The sequence below is a fragment of the Barbus barbus genome (assembly GCF_936440315.1).
Source record: "Barbus barbus genome assembly, chromosome: 13".
Lineage (NCBI taxonomy): Eukaryota > Metazoa > Chordata > Actinopteri > Cypriniformes > Cyprinidae > Barbus > Barbus barbus.
In genome coordinates, this window is record NC_136741.1 from 13,834,759 (window position 1) to 13,853,774 (window position 19,016).

The 19,016-nt window shown below is 36.6% G+C and overlaps 1 protein-coding gene across 1 annotated transcript in view; it reads left to right on the top strand.

The window, feature by feature from the left end:
* LOC306878698 (transforming growth factor beta receptor type 3-like) overlaps positions 1-19,016 on the top strand; it is a 137,128-nt gene that overhangs the window by 96,516 nt on the left and 21,596 nt on the right. The window contains exons 5-12 of the mRNA XM_079431190.1: positions 6,576-6,759; positions 9,718-9,880; positions 11,060-11,207; positions 14,676-14,865; positions 15,104-15,396; positions 16,874-17,029; positions 17,881-18,027; positions 18,228-18,410. Of these exons, the coding sequence (XP_079287316.1) occupies positions 6,576-6,759; positions 9,718-9,880; positions 11,060-11,207; positions 14,676-14,865; positions 15,104-15,396; positions 16,874-17,029; positions 17,881-18,027; positions 18,228-18,410 (1,464 nt within the window). The remainder of the gene's footprint in view (positions 1-6,575; positions 6,760-9,717; positions 9,881-11,059; positions 11,208-14,675; positions 14,866-15,103; positions 15,397-16,873; positions 17,030-17,880; positions 18,028-18,227; positions 18,411-19,016) is intronic.

Genomic DNA, 19,016 nt, shown 5'->3' on the forward strand with positions numbered 1-19,016 from the left:
CTTTCAGAGTTCCTGTGAGCCTCAACACAGACTCAGACAGAGTCAAACTCCTGAGAGCAGAGCATGAACTTTAGCTCATATCGCTGAGCTAACCCAGGGCTAAGCTCCAGTCTGGACCTGTTTACCGACAGATAAGGCATAAACAGGAAGATTTATGCAGGGCTAAGCCTGCTGAAATGTTCTAGACGGGTGAGAAGTTGAGAGTGAGAAGAGCAGGACTGAGAAGCAACGACACTCAAGACACTGAGGGAAATGTCATTCTTCTGAAATCAGACTCTGCTCCATTACAGACACTGTTCAGTGGACAGAAAATCTTTTTTTTAGTCTTTTTGTATCTTTATTGGATAGATACAGTGCAAAGCTGAGCAGTGTCACTCAACGGGTCATATTCACTACTAATGGCCTACAAATGTTCTTACTTATATTAACATAAAAGTTTCTCATGCTAAAATTTATTTTTAGCAGGTGAATAAATTGGTTCCTACCCTTTCATTTAGATGTTTTTACACCATGTTAACAGATGGTAATTTGAATTCATCCAAAACATCTCCATTTAAGGACTTTCTGCATAATCACTCCTGAGAACATTTAATATATATATTTTTTATATATTTAAATTAATATATTTTGTATGCTTTGCTTATATATTTTTATAATTTTTATATAAATTAACATTTTATTTAATAATTGTATTATTTAAATTAAAAGCAAAAGTTAACTTTGAGATGCTCTGATGAAAAAGGCTTATAGGAATAACAAATATAACCATAATCTAATAGACTGAATTCAGTTTTTTTTCTTATTTACCCTGGATCCTGTTTCATAAAGATACAGAAATAAGAACTGACTTTTGGGATTGGGATGAGGGTTTACAGCCTGAGGCAGCTGCCTCCCACAGAGAGATTCTGCTGTTAACACACACCACTAATTATGCTCAATAAAGGTGAGCTGCAGCTTTCAGCACACACTAACCTCACTTTACTGACACTTACCACATCACTCATGAGACACACTTTTGAAAATAAACCCACCTTTTAATTGCTCTCGGTTTTATTTTTGTTTACAAAAGTCTATATACATAAATTCACAGTTACCTGTTTTTTGACTTGCCTCTCGCTCTGAAGTCATTATAAAGATCTTTTTTTTGTTTAAATGTACATTTTGCATCCTTCTCAGGTACAGTATTTAAACTGTACATCTCCCAAATTAAAGCTTTGATGGCAATCATATAACTTTTGATTGCCATGCTAAAAGTTAGACTCATGTTGTATTATATGTCATAATCGTTTAAAAACATGTCTGTCCATCTGTATGCTGGCATTGAGTTTGATGGGTTTGGAAGGGAGGAAGATGGTTTTGGGTTGGGGGTCGGGGATCTGGCTGAACTCCAGAGTGGGTTTATTGCTTTCATATTCCCTTTTGGAATTCTTGAGGTTTGAAACTCTTCCCAAAGCCTGGAGCTAATTTAGTTTTACGCTTTTCCTTCTAATTCCTTGAGACTAATTACAGCCCTATTCCCGCAATTAAATCGATAAACTCTTCTGTGCTCAGTTGTGCTTGCCAGCAGAAACCTCAACCCCTCTCCTCTCCTCTCCTCTCCTCTCCTCTCCTCTCCTCTCCTCTCCCCTCCTCTCCTCTCCTCTCCTCTCCTCTCCTCTCCTCTCCTCTCCTCTCCTCTCCTCTCCTCTCCTCTCCTCTCCTCTCCTCTCCTCTCCTCTCCTCTCCTCTCATCTCCTCTAATTTCTTAAGTAAATTAAATCGACAGCATTTGTACTGTAGCTAGTGTTTATTATCGCAAATTCTTTTCTTCGATTGTCCCTCTATTAATTTTTTTTTAAAATAATAAAAACATACAAAAATAAAATTCAAATAATAAAACATTAACATTATTTAAAATAAATAAATAATAATAATAATTTAAATTATAATAAATATATAAATACAATTCTAATAATACAAAAATTTGTTGAAATTGTTGTTTTTTATTATAATCAACATTTCCTTTAAAAGGAAAATAACAGTTCTACACACTGTCTACAGTACAGAGGAACCCTAAAAATAACCTTCAACCGAGTCCTGAATTCTTCGACGGCCTCTATGCCTTTCTCATGCTTTTTTCTTTTTCTTTTTGAAATTTATCACTTCTGGCAAGGATGGGGTGTTTGCCTGGGGAGCCGTCCAGAGGTTGAACAGATGTTCCTCCTGGTACTGGGTCAAGCACCGGGACAGATCTCAGCTCCTTCAGCACATCATATACCTCTCTTTATCCCTCCCTCTCCCTTACTACACCTCTTCTGTCTGTCACTGCACAATAGTACACAGGACCCTGGCTGTAGTTCAGATTGGCTGTCTTGCTCTCTAAATGCGCAGCTCTTATGGGGTCCATCAAATCTGTGGTGTGATAAAATGGTTTAATTGGGTTTGCCAGCACGGGGTCGACTGAGCGCAGAAAGAACACCTTTGGGAGAATGAGAGAGAGAGAAATGAGTGGAAAATAACCTCAGAAGCATGGAAATGTAATGATTCTGGGCTGTCTAGACCTTGTGCTTGGCTGTGTGGAGCTGTACAGTGAGTTTTTCAACATATGTGAATGTTTATCTCTCTGAAATGGAGCATGTGGACCCAGGGTCCATTTAGAGCCAAAAGAGAGGACTTTCGGAGCAAAGCAAGACGACATGCAGAGAAACTCACAACACAATGCTTCATACATTTACAAGAGCATATGCACAACTATTAAATTAAACTTAAACACACACCTTTTCTTACCTAGCTCTTACCTTTTTGCCTACTTTGATCTTTTGCTCACATTAAACTCTTTGTAATTGCTATAATTTGCATCTCATTCTTTAAACATAGCATTTGAAGGAAATCAAGCACGTAACACATAGTTGGAGTATTCTGATGAAAGGCTAGCTGGCAGTACACAGCAGTGCTTATGCTGACAGGACTCCTCAGTCGTGAGCTGCTGTGACAGCTGTGAAGTGTACATACTCTGTTATTCTTCCTGTCCACTGCTACACTAACACTGCTCTTGCTTGCTCTCTAACTATGTTTACATGTAGAATAACGATCTTTTTATAATAAAAATCATAGCAAAAATACAACAACAAATTTTATGTAATGCATATATGCATATTTGGAAGGTGCATATTTTAAATGATTAGTTATTCTGAAGAATAATTAAATTAAAATAAAAATGTAAACCTTTAAATTTAACTGTTTTCACCTTGCATACATACAAAGTGCAGTCTTTTTATACATATCAACATTTAACATTATAGCATTTTCTGCAGGGGCTGTGTTTTCTTTATTAAAGTCACATAGCACAAAAATTAATTCCTATATTGAACTCCTTATCCTATAATTCTCAAACTGTAAATTACAGCAGGACATCTCTCTCCCCCACCAATCTTTGCTATATACTTTTTTCCATGCCTAGTTATTGATGGAAAAAATAATTTTGAGAGTTCAAATTTTTGAAAAGTTACTATTGCTTTTTCATAACTAACTTCTTTAGTCAGCTGGTTGCATTTTCCAGTATAAATGCTGCTCTCACGTGATGCACATCTGTACATATAAACAGTATGTTTGCAATCTGTTGTCAGATTGAATTTATTCACATGGACAAAAGGTCTGCATGTAAACAATCACTGTCTGCTAAACATTAAGCTCATATTTGATATGTAATACCAGTATACTTTAACAAATTAATAGGATTGAATTTATGTGTTTATTTATATATATATATATATATATATATATATATATATATATATATATATATATATATATATATATATATATATATATATATATATATATATATATATATATATATAAAAAAAGGAAAATGGAAACGAAAGGTACCTTAGGTACCTGTTGCTTAAATTGTTTTTTATATAATTATTATTAATATTCTTTTGAGTCCATGACAAAGTTTCAAATCAGTATTTTGGTCTCTTTTTTTTTAAGTGCTTAAATGCAAATACTTTAGGCTAAAATACAGTAACTATATCTTGAAATTTGTTCTTATCCCACCAAATTCTTGTAATTATTTAAAAAAAAAGAAATAATGAAAAATAAATGTTATTCAAGATATAAAAATAAAATGGAAATGAATTGTGCGATAGTGTTTTGTGCAGCGTTATCTATATACTGCATATTTTGGCAAATGTAGTATTCTGTGCACATATGCAGAGTCTAAATGCTGCATACTGCTTGGCATGAAGTATTTGATCCTCTTAAAGTTGGACTTTGATGGTGTGAAAGTGTGTACATATGTTGTCTATACGGCTAATCTCAACCACGTGCCGTCTATCCAAAGAACCTCCTGCCCATCTCCTCTGATGCACAGCAGTGTGTTATATAAACAGTGGAAAGCAGACACCTTATTGTGTAAGAGGACCATGTGTGAAAATATGGAGCACACTTTCAAAGAAGGTTTCAAAAACCCATCAGGGCAGAGTGTTAAAGATGTGTTTTGGCAAAGATCGCGTGGAAGGTTTCATTTTGGAAAGGCCTGTTATGATACTCTTTTTCCTTTCCTCTCGTAATCTGTAGTTTTGCCCTGAAATTTTATTACTTCAGACCTTCTCGCTGTAAAATGGGATGTGCATATCAATACAGCTTTGAGTTTTATGGGCCTGTCTTCATCAACAGAGAGATCTTTGTGTCTTGAACTGTCAAGGGGAAAAAACACTCCACAAGTTAACAAAAGGGGGTTGTATTGTACGTTGGGGTGGCTCAGGCAGCAAAAACCTGACAATTTCTCTTTGTCAGAATCAGAATCAGAATGAGCTTTATTGGCCAAGTATGTTTACACATACAAGGAATTTGTTGTAGTGACAGAAGCTCCACAGTGCAACAGAGAGACAGCAACAGGACAGGACACAGATAATAAAAGAATAATATACAAATATCCAAATAGGCCATGTACAAAGCAGCAAAAACACAATATATAATATAGACAACTATGTATGTACAGGTCAAGTATGTGCAAATTAGAAATGAGCAAATAAAATAAGTATGTGTGGTGAATGGATAATGTATTATAGTTGTGTGTTCCACGTTTATTGTTGAGTGTTCATGAGATGGATTGCCTGAGGGAAGAAACTGTTCCTGTGTCTGGTCGTTCTGGTGCTCAGAGCTCTGTAGCGTCGACCAGACGGTAACAGTTCAAAGAGGGAGTGTGCTGGATGTGAGGGTTCCAGAGTGATTTTGCCAGCCCTTTTGCTCACTCTGGATAAGTACAGTTCTTGGAGAGTGGGGAGGGTTGTACCAATGATTCGCTCAGCAGTACGGACTACCCTCCGTAGTCTTCTGAGGTCAGATTTGGTAGCTGAGCTGAACCAGACAGTTATTGAGGTGCAGAGGATGGATTCAATGATGGCGGAGTAGAACTGTTTCAGCAGCTCCTGTGGCAGGTTGAACTTCCTCAGCTGGCGAAGAAAGTACAACCTCTGCTGGGCCTTTCTGACAATGGAGTCTATGTGAATATCCCACTTCAGGTCCTGAGAGATGGTGGTGCCCAGGAATCTGAATGACTCCACTGCAGTCACGGTGCTGTTCATGATGGTTAGTGGGGGGAGAGCAGGGGGGTTTCTCCTGAAGTCCATGATCATCTCCACAGTTTTGAGCGTGTTAAGCTCCAGGTTGTTGAGACTGCACCAGACAGCCAGCTCCTTAACCTCCTGTCTGTAAGCAGACTCGTCACCGTCCTGGATGAGGCCAATCAGTGTGGTGTCGTCTGCAAACTTCAGGAGCTTGACAGAGGGGTCTTTAGATGTGCAGTCGTTGGTGTAGAGGGAGAAGAGCAGTGGGGAGAGTACGCAGCCCTGAGGAGCTCCAGTGCTGATGGTACGAGTGCTGGATGTGAATTTACCAAGCTTTACTAACTGCAGTCTGTCTGTCAGGAAGCTGTTGATCCACTAATAGACAGAGGTGGGGACGGAGAGCTGGGTTAGTTTATTCTGAAGGGTTTCCGTGATGATGGTTTTAAAAGCGGAGCTGAAGTCCACAAACAGGATCCTAACATAAGTCCCTGGTCTGTCCAGATGCTTCAGGATGAAGTGCAGTTCCATATTGACTGCATCATCCACAGGCCTGTTTGCTCTGTAGGCAAACTGCAGGGGGTCCAGTAAGGGTTCAGTGATGTCCTTCAGATAAGCCAAAACCAGTATTTCAAATGATTTCATGGCTACAGATGTTAGCGCCACAGGTCTGTAGTCATTAAGTTCAATAATTTTGGGTTTCTTTGGGACGGGGATGATGGTTGAGCGTTTGAAGCATGAGGGGACTTCACACAGCTCCAGTGATCTGTTGAAGATCTGTGTGAAGATGGGTGCCAGCTGCTCTGCACAGGATTTCAGACAGGCTGGTGTATTACTATTGTTAAAAATTTCCATTACTAATTCAGAAGCTACTGTGTCAAAGTGATATGGAACTAGCGGTTATTAAACCTGGAACTACTACATAGCTGTTTAGTTATTGAAAATTGATCAATCAACCAATCAGAACCAATAATTTAACAACGCTGCTGTAAATGTGTTAACGGCTTTATTTTGTTGATTTCTTAGGTTGCAGAGGGATCTGAAGTGCACTTTGAGGCAGGAAATTTCTCTGAGTCGTGTGAGGTGAAGGTGGAAAATCTTCCTCATGGCAATGAGCACCTGCTTTCTTGGGCCAATCAACGCTATCGTGCAGTTACCTCTTTCAGCGAGCTCAAGATGGCCCATGACGTCTACATCAAGGTTGGAGAGGGTATGTAAATCTGAGCACACACAACATTTTATAATTCCCTTTTTAGGTAGCTGTTGCTCAACTTTTTTTTAATAATTATTATTAATATTCTTTTGAGTCCATGACAAAGTTTCAAATCAGTATTGGTCTTTGAAGCTAAAACTTGAAGCTAAATATAGTAAGACTTTACAGTGACGATTTTTTTCTTATCCCACCAAATTTCTTATATTTGTTTATTTTTTTAAATTAAGAAAAATAAATGTAATTCAAGATGTAAAAATAAACTTCAGTTAATTTGTTTAGAACATTAAGGATATGTATATATTATTTTATTCTATTAGAATTTTATATATAATATAAAATAAGATGTTTATATATATGTAATATTTATTTGCTCTTCAATAGATGTTTATTGCACCAAAGGCAGTTTTCCACTTGGTAAACAATAACATTTCTAAAGTATTTAGTACATTTATTTTGCTTTAAGAATGTTTTTATTTGAAAATCAAACTGATTACTTCAAATCATATACTGATTAAGAAAATAATTTGTGTTTTTAGCTGCCTTTAAACTTCAATCATGGCACAGCACATGTTAATTCACTCTCAATGGTGCCTATTGACTGTGTTTTGTAACCGAACCCATGGGTAATAACACAAATCCCAAAGAAGCCACCAAAGTCATTCTGATTTCCACTGGGCAACGTTCAGTTTCATTTAAAAGCAACATTGCAAAATCTGTGGGCTTTTTAAATGGCAGATTTTCTCTTTGCCTCTCATTTGTAATCAGTTGATTTGCTTGCGTGTCACTCCCTTCTTTTCTGTCAGACTCGTAAGCAACCAAGTGATGGAGAATTGATGGAAAGGCCAAGTAAACATACGGGAAGAGTTTCAGGCGAAAACGGGCCCTTTGCCAAACCTGAAGCCTTTAACAACAGTCCTTTTAAAAAGAGAAGGATGAGGAAGAATAGCAGACCGAGAGGAAAAGGGGAATGTGCAAAGGGAAAGTTTGGCAGGGAAGGTGCAGAACAAGCACAAAAGAAAACAGAGCCCAAAACAGAAAGTCCAAATTTATAGCAGTACCAGGAAGCCCTGCAAGATGGCAAAGTATCTTAGCCATCTGCCCAATGACATGAGCCGCAGGGGGGAAATTGGCTTATTCTCAAAGGAAACTGTTTGGGGGAATTTAACTTGAAACCCACTTTTGGACATTGATATGATGTTTGAGTCAGACATGGCTGCCACTATTAAATAGATTTTGTTGTTTACTTGTTGAGGGCATGAAAGAGAGAAAGTAGAAACAGATACTTGCAAAATACGCGCCATTAGCGCAGGGAGCCGCAGGACTTGAAGAAAGAAAAAAAGGACAGATCCGGCTGTGTGTTTCACCCAGGGCTCCACCGTGTTTCCCCTGCTGAGTTCTAAGACCAAACCAGCAGCACATCTGACTTCAGCATCTCTCTGCTGTCAGGTTGCCCCGTTAAACTGCTGGAGCTCATTTTTCAGTCCGCAAAAGAGCATAAGATTCAAGTACTAGAAGAAAGTAATGACTGCATCGTTCAAAGGACACTTTCCAGTCTCTGAGCCTGTTTCGGTCAGGCCCTTAAAACATTTGGCCCTGTGTCATTTTGAGTTTGTGGTTTGGCAGCGACTCAAAAGGCTGTGTTTACCTCAACAGGAGAGTTCTGGCCTTCTACTCTATCTCTACCCTTTGTAGCTCGGCATGAGAGCGGACATGCTTCCGATCTGTTTGCTGCAGAGAACAGGCAACCCTCTTTCCCCAGTACCTCAAAGAGCCAGGAAGAGCCGACAGTATGAGATGCCAGCCTTTTCATGATGAGTTCACACTCATCACCCTTGCGCTTTGTCCAAAAGCGTAATGGCCAAATAAGGAAGCATCTGTCTTCTGTTTCTCTGGGGCAAAGAGAAGAGCCATTATCTCTTTTGTGGAGGAGCAAAGAAAACTGTTCAAAAGCGAAGAGGATTTCATTTATTTATTTTTTCAGGAAATAGTTAAACCTTTTCTGCAACAGGACAAGTCAGGCAGAGTACTGGGTTTTCATTGATTTAATAAGCATTTATAAGGGATTATTCTGCCAATATTGGGCCATTTTCAAGAATATCGTCATCGTTGCTTTATTTAAATGTTGAAAATATTTTATTATTATTAAATATTTTAGCATGTTTATGTACAATTAATTTTTGGATCAAAGTTTTGAATCAGTCAAATTTTAATTAATTAATTATTTTTATTTTTTGTATTTGTCTGTTTGAAAGAAAATAATACTTTTATTCAGAAAGGATGCATTAAACTGATTAAAAGTGACAGTAAGGTCTTCGTAATTTTTTTGAAAGATTCTTTTTATTTGAAAAGAAATGTAATTTCTGTTTAAAATAAATGCTGTTCTTTTGGAATTTTTGGAATCCTTCTTTCTTGAATAATAAATAGCACAACTGTTTACAATTGAGGAAAATATTTTCAAATTAAATATAATATTATATTAAATATGTTTTAATAATAAATTAATAATAAAATAGAAAGCTGTTTACATTTTACTAAATGTTAGAAAACTGTTTAAATTGTAATAATATTTTACAGTATAGTTTTAGCATTAAAAATAACCTACCGCCCCTCAAACTTTTGAACAGTATTGTATATATTTTGACATGATATCGGCATTTGGCCAACCTACTTTTAAGATATGGGCATTTACCAGTGGCCATTGAAAATAGTTTGACCACTATGAAAAAACCCACAAACTTCACTCCGCTTCCATTCCTGCTCTTGTGCTGTGGTCTGGCACACAGAAAATACAGACAAGCCAAGTGATACAAACAGTGAAATATTCCAGTGCTATTATACTAAATATAAGATTATAGGACTGTAACTAACTGTTAGTAATGTGGTGAATGTGTCAAACATGTCTGTATTCTCAAAATTTCTAGCCCTTAGCCTAAACGTATCTCATATTTGTTTCAGACCCAGTGTTCTCAGAGACCTGTAAGATCGATAACAAGTTCCTGTCTCTAAACTACCTGGCAAGCTACATCCAGCCCCAGCCATCCACAGGGTGTGTTCTCTCAGGTCCTGATCATGACCAGGAGGTTCACATCATTGAGCTCCAGGCACCAAACTCCAGCAGGTGAGGAGAAGACTGTTGAACTACATTCCTTTTTGTTCTCCTGTTTCAAAAATATCCCCCAAATTTTTTTTTCTTAAATCTTTTGTCAGGAATAAAAGAAGTTTCTGTAATACAGCTCCTGCAGAGTAAAGTGATTATAATGTTCAGGTTATTCTCAGAAATTGTAATTACAACAACAATTTGAAACGCAAGAAAAATCGCTGTCTTTAGCACTTTCATATTATTTTCTTAGATTTTTAGTGCTTGCACAATAAAACAGAGGAAAGAATATGCATTTTGTTCACAATAAATACAGAGAAATGCAATTAATGTACACCACCAATTAAAATATTGGGGTCATTATTATTGTCTGATAGAAATGAATATTTTTATTCAGCAAAGATGCATTAAATTGAGTGATGGAAAAGTAAATACTTTTACAATGGTAAAAAAAAAAATCCATTTTATTTCAATTAAATGTTTTTTTTTTAACTTTATATTCATCAAAGCATCCTGAAAACAGCTTTCCCATCACAGAAATAAACACAATTTTAGAAACCAGTAAAAAATTATAATAATATTTCACAATATTACTGTTTTTATTGCATTTTTGATCAGGTAAATGCAGCCCTGATGAGCATAAAAGACATCTTTCAAAAACGTGAACAAAAATCTTACTAACGCCTAACTTTTGAATGGTAGAAAATATTATTTAATCTGCTGTTGAAAGACACACCATAAATGCGTTTCTGTGTTTAGTATAGCATGGTGTGCATGTGGGTGCTCATGGGTGGGTGTGTTTGCTTTCGTGAGTAAATGTGCGTTCATGTCGCTTTGTATTTGTCATTTTTGGTTGTCATTGTTGTTTCCTCCGGTTCTGTCAAATTTATTTGGAAATAGGCAGGAACTAGGGTATTGTTGATTTTGGAAAACTGTCTCCGCCCCTGCCAGTATCACTCACTATTGCATAATAGTGACTCAAAAATAAAAAACAGATCTAAAGATATGCAAGCATCATGATGGATCACAGCATTGCGTTATGTGGTCTGTTTCACATGTGTCCAGCTTTGTTTTCTAGGAAGTGGTCCAGATTTTTAATCAATTGGCGAGACACAGAAAACATGTTAAAACTGAAGTTTAATTTTTCCAAGATTCTTATGGCCTTCCTTCCATTCTCTCTCTCTCTCTCTCTCTGAGTAGTGCATTCCAGGTGGATGTGATTGTGGATTTAAGGCCGCTGGATGGTGACGCCCCACTCCATCGTGACGTTGTGTTGCTTCTGAAATGTGAGAAGTCAGTGAATTGGGTAATCAAAGCCCAAAGAGTCATCGGCAAACTGCACATTGTGGTATGATTTCTCAATTATTGGCTACATGCAAGATATGTAATGTAAATGCAAAGACACCAAATCCCTCATGACTATTTTTTGCCAGTGTTGCTTTACATACCAATTTATAATATTTAAAGGAAGTTTTGATATTTTTATTGGAAACTAATACAAATATATTGGTTAAAGATTGTATTTTATGCAAATATTTTTTATGATGATTGATAAAATTACACATTGCTTAAAAAGTCCAGCTGTAATGTTGAAAAAATTAAGAAAAGGATCAGATAAATACTACTGTTATATCCAGACTTTTCTTTGTTTTTGATAGAATATCTTTATTTTTACCAAAGCTACATTTATCTGTTCAAAATATAGCCAAAAGCAGTGTGAAATATTATTACAATAATAATAATAATAATAAAAAATTATATTTAAATATATTTAACAATATGATTTAATTACTGTGATAGCAAAGCTGTATACAGTAGAATATGGTTTTGTTGCTTGAGGAAGTCTAAAAAAAACATTGTAATATTGTCTTTACTGTCCAAAAAATCTTAGTGATCCCAAACTTTAGTTGTAGTGTTTATCATTTAAAAAAAAAAATGGTTTGTAAGTAAACTATATATAATTCTTTCTCTTCAAATTGTGTCAAAAGTTTGAGCAAAAGACAGCAAGTTGATCCAGTGAACTGTGTGATCTGGAGGCCTGTCATGAAATGGAGTAATAACAGGAGGCGGCGTGTAGTGAGATTTTCTTCAGCCAGAGCTTTTGGAGTGTTTTTATTGTAGTGTTGTCCTGGCACTTCAAAATATGAATTATGGGAGCGTCTGGCTGCTGGTTTCAGATAGCGCAGCACAAGACTCACACAACTGAAACTGTCACTGCACTCTTGGAAAGCGATTGCGCACACTGTGTAATTTAACGCTAAATATTTATGCATTTTTATGTGCTGCTTACGAGAAAAAATCCTCTGTCTCATTACGACAAGTCACATTACTTTTAAGAGTTTTAAGGTGTTTATATGATAATTTATGGATGTGTTTCTGAACTAGAAAAGAGTAATGTAGAGAAAAGTACTTTATATACAAGTACTGTTTGATTCTTTCACTTACTGATCTCTCATTGAATATAAAAAGACTAAAACAGTACAGTAGACAACAGCAGTTTTTATATAAGACTGTATACATTTTTAAATGGCAGCAGTTGAAGAGAAAATAAATTGAGACATGCTCCAAGACTCATTCATTAACAAGCCACATAATTACAGAATTAAACTATTAGGGTACAGTGTTCCTACATTATGCTATGGTAGTCTGGTATTGGCAGTCACAAAGTTCATTAGAGAATTTTTATGTGAATGTCTAAGATGGTGTGAAAAGCATCTGTCTCCATGAATTTATTTGATTGAACATGTCTGTGTCCAAGTGAATCAGTTACAGTGTTTAAGAGCATAGGAGAATGTGAGTAATGCATGTGATACAGTACGATCCACAGCCTTGTAAAATCAAAGCCCTGGTACTGTTGGCAGATTGGCTCAAGCTCATTGTCCAGCCTGGTGAGGCATTTGTGGGAAACACGGCTGGGAATGAGGAGCATCTGCCCTTCACACCCAACAGAGAACAAAGAGAAGCTAACATATAATTCCTATGTAATTTGACGCATCTCAAACCACAATCAAATTGAACTTGGTAAATTGGTCATAGATCAATAGCAGCATGATTCACTTTGTTGAAACTAAATGCATACATGTACATTGCGTTCATTCTTTTCTTTTTCTTTTTTATCTAATATTGGAAACAGAATTATTAACAGCTTGAATATTATCCATTTTCTAACTTTTTGGGGATTTTCGCCTAAATTTGACATACTCAAATTCAAATATTTACCCTACACACATACAAAGGAGGAAAGGAAAAAATAAAAAAATGGTTTCAATGTAAATGAAACCCTTTGAACTACACAATAGGAGTGTGATTCTTTATAAATAACATTATATATGATTCAAATATTACAATAAACACTAAAAAAAAAGGCGCTTTTTGATTTAATTCTTTTTTTTTTTTTCATGATCTATTTGGTCCTGCTCTTTGCAACTTACTTTGTTTGATGCCACTAGATGCCAAAATGTACTAGAAAAAATAATTTTTCCAATAACAGCTTCTAAACAAGAGTTACTGTATCATAAATGAAGCGAGTGAAATTGTCATATTTTGCATCTACAAGTGTCATTTTGAGTTTCCTTTGCAAAAACAGGCTATATAAAACACATTACACCCAGAATTCTATTTTACTATGTGCCATAAGGACTTTTTTTGATTATTGATTGAATTGTTTAATTTTTATGAGCAAATTTCACATTTTGTGTTATATATTATCAGTTTTATTCTTTCAGGAGACACACGACTGTATAAATGATAAAATATATCTAGTCTATCACAATCTAAAATAGAATCCACATCATCCAGCTTTATATCATTTCATTTATGTGCATTCTGTATTGCTCTTCTGTTTGGAGCCTCACCTTAGCTCTGCATCACCTGCCTCATCTGCATGCCTTTTGACAGCCCCTCCGTGCTGCTCCAGCTGTCTGTGGCTGCTCTCTGATCTTCAGAACGTGAAACAAAGAAATTTTACATCACGATTCTATTGAAGATCATTCGATCTGTGATTGTCACACAATTAAATAGTCAGATTCCTGAGAATGAGAGCTTTCTTGTGATATATGACTTGACTGTATTGTGAAAAATATACAAAATACACATTCTAAGGAAAAATTCTTCTCAATCGTTAGGCGGAAATTCGTGTGTGGGACGAATATTCCTTGTAAAGAAGAGACTCTAAGCTTTCAAATGAGACCGTATATGGGCTAATACCATATAAGGAAGGCTATGTAAATTAAGCATAAACATTTTTTACACGATTTTGAATGTTTGAACAAATCTGTTTTTGAAAAATTTATAAAGACATTATTTTCTGTTTTTCCCTTTCAGTATTAAATCAACAAATGAATGAACAGAACATACAGCTTAAGATGACTTAATGTGAGGGATATTCAACATAAAAAAAGGAATTATGAATTAGTTCTGATGGTAAATGTTACACTGAATATGTCAGCATTGTGTGGCATTTGAGCACTGACGTGTTTTTTTCTTCCATCACCAAGAGTCAGTCTCACCATTCTTGCAATTTGATTTAAAACATGCATTATGTTGCAATTCCTTTTCTGGCCAAAATGTATTTACTTTCATTTGAGGCTTTAGCGAATGTTAATTTTGGACCATAAGAAAAGGTATTAGATCAGAATATGTTAATGAAAACAAGAACAACTTTGGCTTATTGTTTAAGAGTTGTGAAATGTGTCTCAGAAAAACAAATTTGGAGTGGAACAGGACTCAAAGAATGAACACTTCTGACTGTATTCCTTTGTGTGTCTGCATATGAGTGAATGTTTGTTATTTTGTTCTTCCCCTCTGTCCTTCTCAGACGTCAGATACCGTCAGCCTGAGTGAAGACACAGAAAGGCTGATGCAGGTGTCAAAGACGGTGAAACAGAAGCTGCCTGCAGGATCTCAGGCTCTCATCCAGTGGGCAGAGGAAAATGGATTCAAACCCGTCACTTCCTACACCAACACCCCTGTTGCCAACCACTTCAAATTGCGCCTCAGAGAACAAGGTAAGAGCAGTAACTGAAGATATGAGCAATAGAAACTTAAAATGGTTACAATGCGCTTGTCAATAAACCTTAAATATAAATAAATGTAAATATAAAATAACTATACATTTCACAAGCTAATGTTAGTTATTGGTTGGTAATTACTGTGTTTCCTTTTGTGATTTCCTTGCATTTTGCATTAACAACAAGAAGCTGTCAATCAGATTGACGTTTCAATCTCAACTGCTGTCACTTCCAGATCTAGGGATCATGGATGAGGGAATGTTCCCACCAGAGTTGTCCATTCTCCGCAATACCAACCCACTTCCTAAGCCCAGCGCCCGGGATTCCCCTACACGGAATATGTTCCCGTTTCCCTTCCTGCCATCCATGGACCAGGATCTGTCTTTCCCACATCTGACCCCGTCTCTTGAGGAGCGCGATCATCAGGCTGGAGGTCCCGAGGAGCAGCAGGGGGCTTCGAATGTAGGATTCAGTGTGAAGTGTGAGAAGAACAAAATGGTGGTCAGCATTGACAAGGAAACTCTACAGGTAACAGGAAACGTAACCTACGCACAAATATTGAGATGGAAGAATGAGTATTGCGGAGTAACTAACTAAGGGCCAGTTTTACTAAATGGCAAATTAGCACGAAAGTACAATTCCAAAACAACACCGATGGGAGGGGAAATTTCTGTGGGTGATTTACTAACAACGCGCAAATTAAAGAATGGTGACGAAGAGAGCTACATTAATTATATTCTCACTCACATGCATAGTTGTGAATTATCTTGGCTACCTGACCAAGGGATGACTGTGTTAATGAATTTAAATGATTGCATTGATGAAATTGTAGAGCAACGTGCTATTAGGACTGAAAAGGTTACTCAGCCATCTATTGCAACTCATAACACAGACACAGCAGAGGATGAGTAGTACCAGAGAATGTTTTTAAACTATGAGGAGTTAGGTAGAAAACTTTTAGCCTTAGAACTAAACCTACCACACTACCTACATCCACAGTCACTTCACACACACGTTCCAAACCAAAATAATCCTGTATATACCAGCATTCCAAGGCAGGAATTTAGTGACCACAGCACATCTCACTCTGCACCTGACACCATGGTCTCCATCAGAGACATTGCCATGTTGCAGCATCGAGAATTGAAGATCCATGGGGGACAAATAGGAGAGAGTGTGTCTGACATAAGATTCAGCAACCTGTGCAAGCAAATAGATGAAGGCATTATGTCAGGCGCACAAATAAATGTGTCCACGCCTTTTCAGCGCTAATTCGTCACTGCACATCTTTAGTAAAACCTGACAGAACAATTGTAACACCGGTTTAAAGACGCGGGCGCAAGCTGTTAGTAAAACTGGCCTTAAAAGTAGTGGGACTACTACTTAATAATTTTTTTATTAGCTCTTATAGATTTTTGTTTTGTAACAATCCCAAGGTCATTGCTGTCTGATCAGTTTAATGCATTCTTGCTAAATTAAAGTATTAATTTCTTTAAAAAGCAAGCATATAAACAAAACAAAACCCTGAACCCCAAATTTTGAAGGGGATGTATTTCTATTCTTTTGTTGCTTTGTTAGTAGGGTAGCTTGAAATGTAGCTAACTATTTATTTAAACTTGTAGCTTGAGTGTTATTAAACTACTTTAAACAAACTATAGTTTCAAAGTAGCTTCTCTAACACTGGTAAGAACAACATAAAAAGGTTAAAGAAGTGCAGAAATGGTGAATATTCCCAGAATGTGTGGGCCATATGCAGTGATGTCAGAAACCAAAGAGTGGTGTAATAGACCACTTCAGAGGAAGAGAAAACCCTCATTCTGCAATCAAAATGCTTTTGAGCAGAGTTAGGCCAGCTTGCAAGTCTTGTTTGTCACTGTCAGAAACTGAAACACGCAATGGATTTCAGATTTACACAGCAATGCCTTGAGAACTGATAAAAGATATTGTTTGATATGTTGTCAAAGGTGTTTTTCTGTGAATTCATGTTTTTCTAATGTCCTCACAGGCCAATGGGTTTGGAAAACCCAATATCACTCTTCAGGACTCCCAATGCAAAGCAACCTCCAACAACACCCACTATATACTGGAGACGTCCCTGTCTGGCTGCCAAACCACCAAAATTCCCTCCCACCCCAGCCCAGTGGTCCTCTATATCAATTCAGTGAGTAATAAAGCAAATATACAATCAATAGTATCAGACTGTGAAATCTAGTCCTTGTTTGCGTTGCTTTGTCTGATGCATGCGGGTATTCAGCGTCAATGTCCCCTCCAACACCCTGCATCTGTCTTCTCTGTTTCCTGGTCCTGTAAGTGTGTTTTCACCCAAAAGGGAGGATTCACTTCCACACTGACCTTCTGTGATAATTTCTAGCGGAAATTCCTAACAACTCTTTTAGCCTTGAACCCATTAAAAAAAAATGGGCGGCCTCCCAAATATTTTTCCTTTACTGTGAACTCTAAACCTCAAGGGCAATTAAAACGATGTGACCCGTATGGTCAGAGCACAGTACTGGCTCACAGAGAAAGATGCAGAAAGCATCAAAGGAGGTTGTTGTTGCAATGACAATCCTATGACAAATTGGCAAGTCTTGAGAGAATCAATTTCACCTCCATTAGACAATGTTCACAGGCCTCTTTCACCTTTGAACCCACAAACTCTTCTGAGCTCACATAGGGAGGTGATTCTCATACTATAATGTGAACGGATTGCCGTATTTTTTCTGATGAGAAGAACTGAGATGGGTTTTTTTTTGTTCATTTGCCTTGGGAGTCGCATTGCTGAAATTGTACATTCCCATGTGTTAAATCCAGCTTTCTCATCTGTTTCGGCAGACCTTTGGCAAGGATGCATTTCGATTATCTTTGACTGTATCAGTGCTAAGCAACAGAGTGAAGCAATGTCATTTCGAAGGAGAGTTTTATAGAGGAAATTGTATGATTGTTAGGAAATTGTTGGGTTTACGTTGCCTTATTATTGAGAAGTCATGAACTAAGTGTGTCTGTGATTGACAGATTGTTATTAGCCAATCAGAACAGAAGGATGGAAGTGGCTGGCCCTTTGAATATGAAGATCTGGAGTTAGGAGATGTTGTAATACCAGGAGATCCAGATGTGACGGAAAGAATTTCACCTGAAAACGGACATCGTATGACTGTCTTGGTATGATATTTACATATCATGTAGTATTCATAAATGGTACTACAAGATTAGTTCACCCAAAAACTAATATAACATTTTTTATTTTTGAGTCTTTTTTTATCCTACTGCATTTATGTGTTAAAAAATAAGTCAAATTGACAAAAAAAATTTATATTTTCCATGCGTATTAATATTTTTCAACTCTCTTTCTCTGTCCTTAGTTTAACTGCACATACCGTAAAAACCAGGAAACCCCAGTTGACCGTAATATCGGATCTGATGATTTCGTTGTAGACTCTCTAGACAATGTTACCTTCAACATGGAACTGTATAACAATCCGTTTCACTACCCAAGCACTCAGTCCTTCCTCACCATCACTGAGAACAGGCCCATCTATGTGGAGGTAAGCATATATATATTCATTTACCACAGGTTGGTTGAATGCTTGATTCTGATCGATTAAGATCACATTCCTGGCTTGTTGACCCATCACACTCTCATACTCTCTAAACACAGAAGTGTTTTAGAGATGAAAACCTACATGAACACTACTGTTCAAAATTTTGACGTGGGTAAGCTATTTTAATGTTTTTGAAAAAAGTCACTTCATGCTCATCAAGACCACATATTTGATCAGAACTGCATTAAAAACAACAGTGATATTGTGATATTACTTCAGAAATTTGTGCTGATTTGGTGCTATTATTATCAATGTTGAAAACAGTTCTGCGTAATATTTTTGTGGAAACTGTTATTCAGAATTCTTTAATGACTTGAATAGAACGTAAAACAAACATCTGTGACCCTCTCTGTGAAAACCCAGCTAGTTATTGTTTTGTGATTCACTGTTTTCTACATAAAATCATCCATAATGTAAAGAACATTCTGTGAAAATATTACATTGATATCTTTAATATTGACTGAGTTAGACCATGTCAAAGATTTGCTTAATTTCAGACTCAGAAAATCATGTTTTTGAGAAATTCCAACATAAAGAAAAGCTTTTATT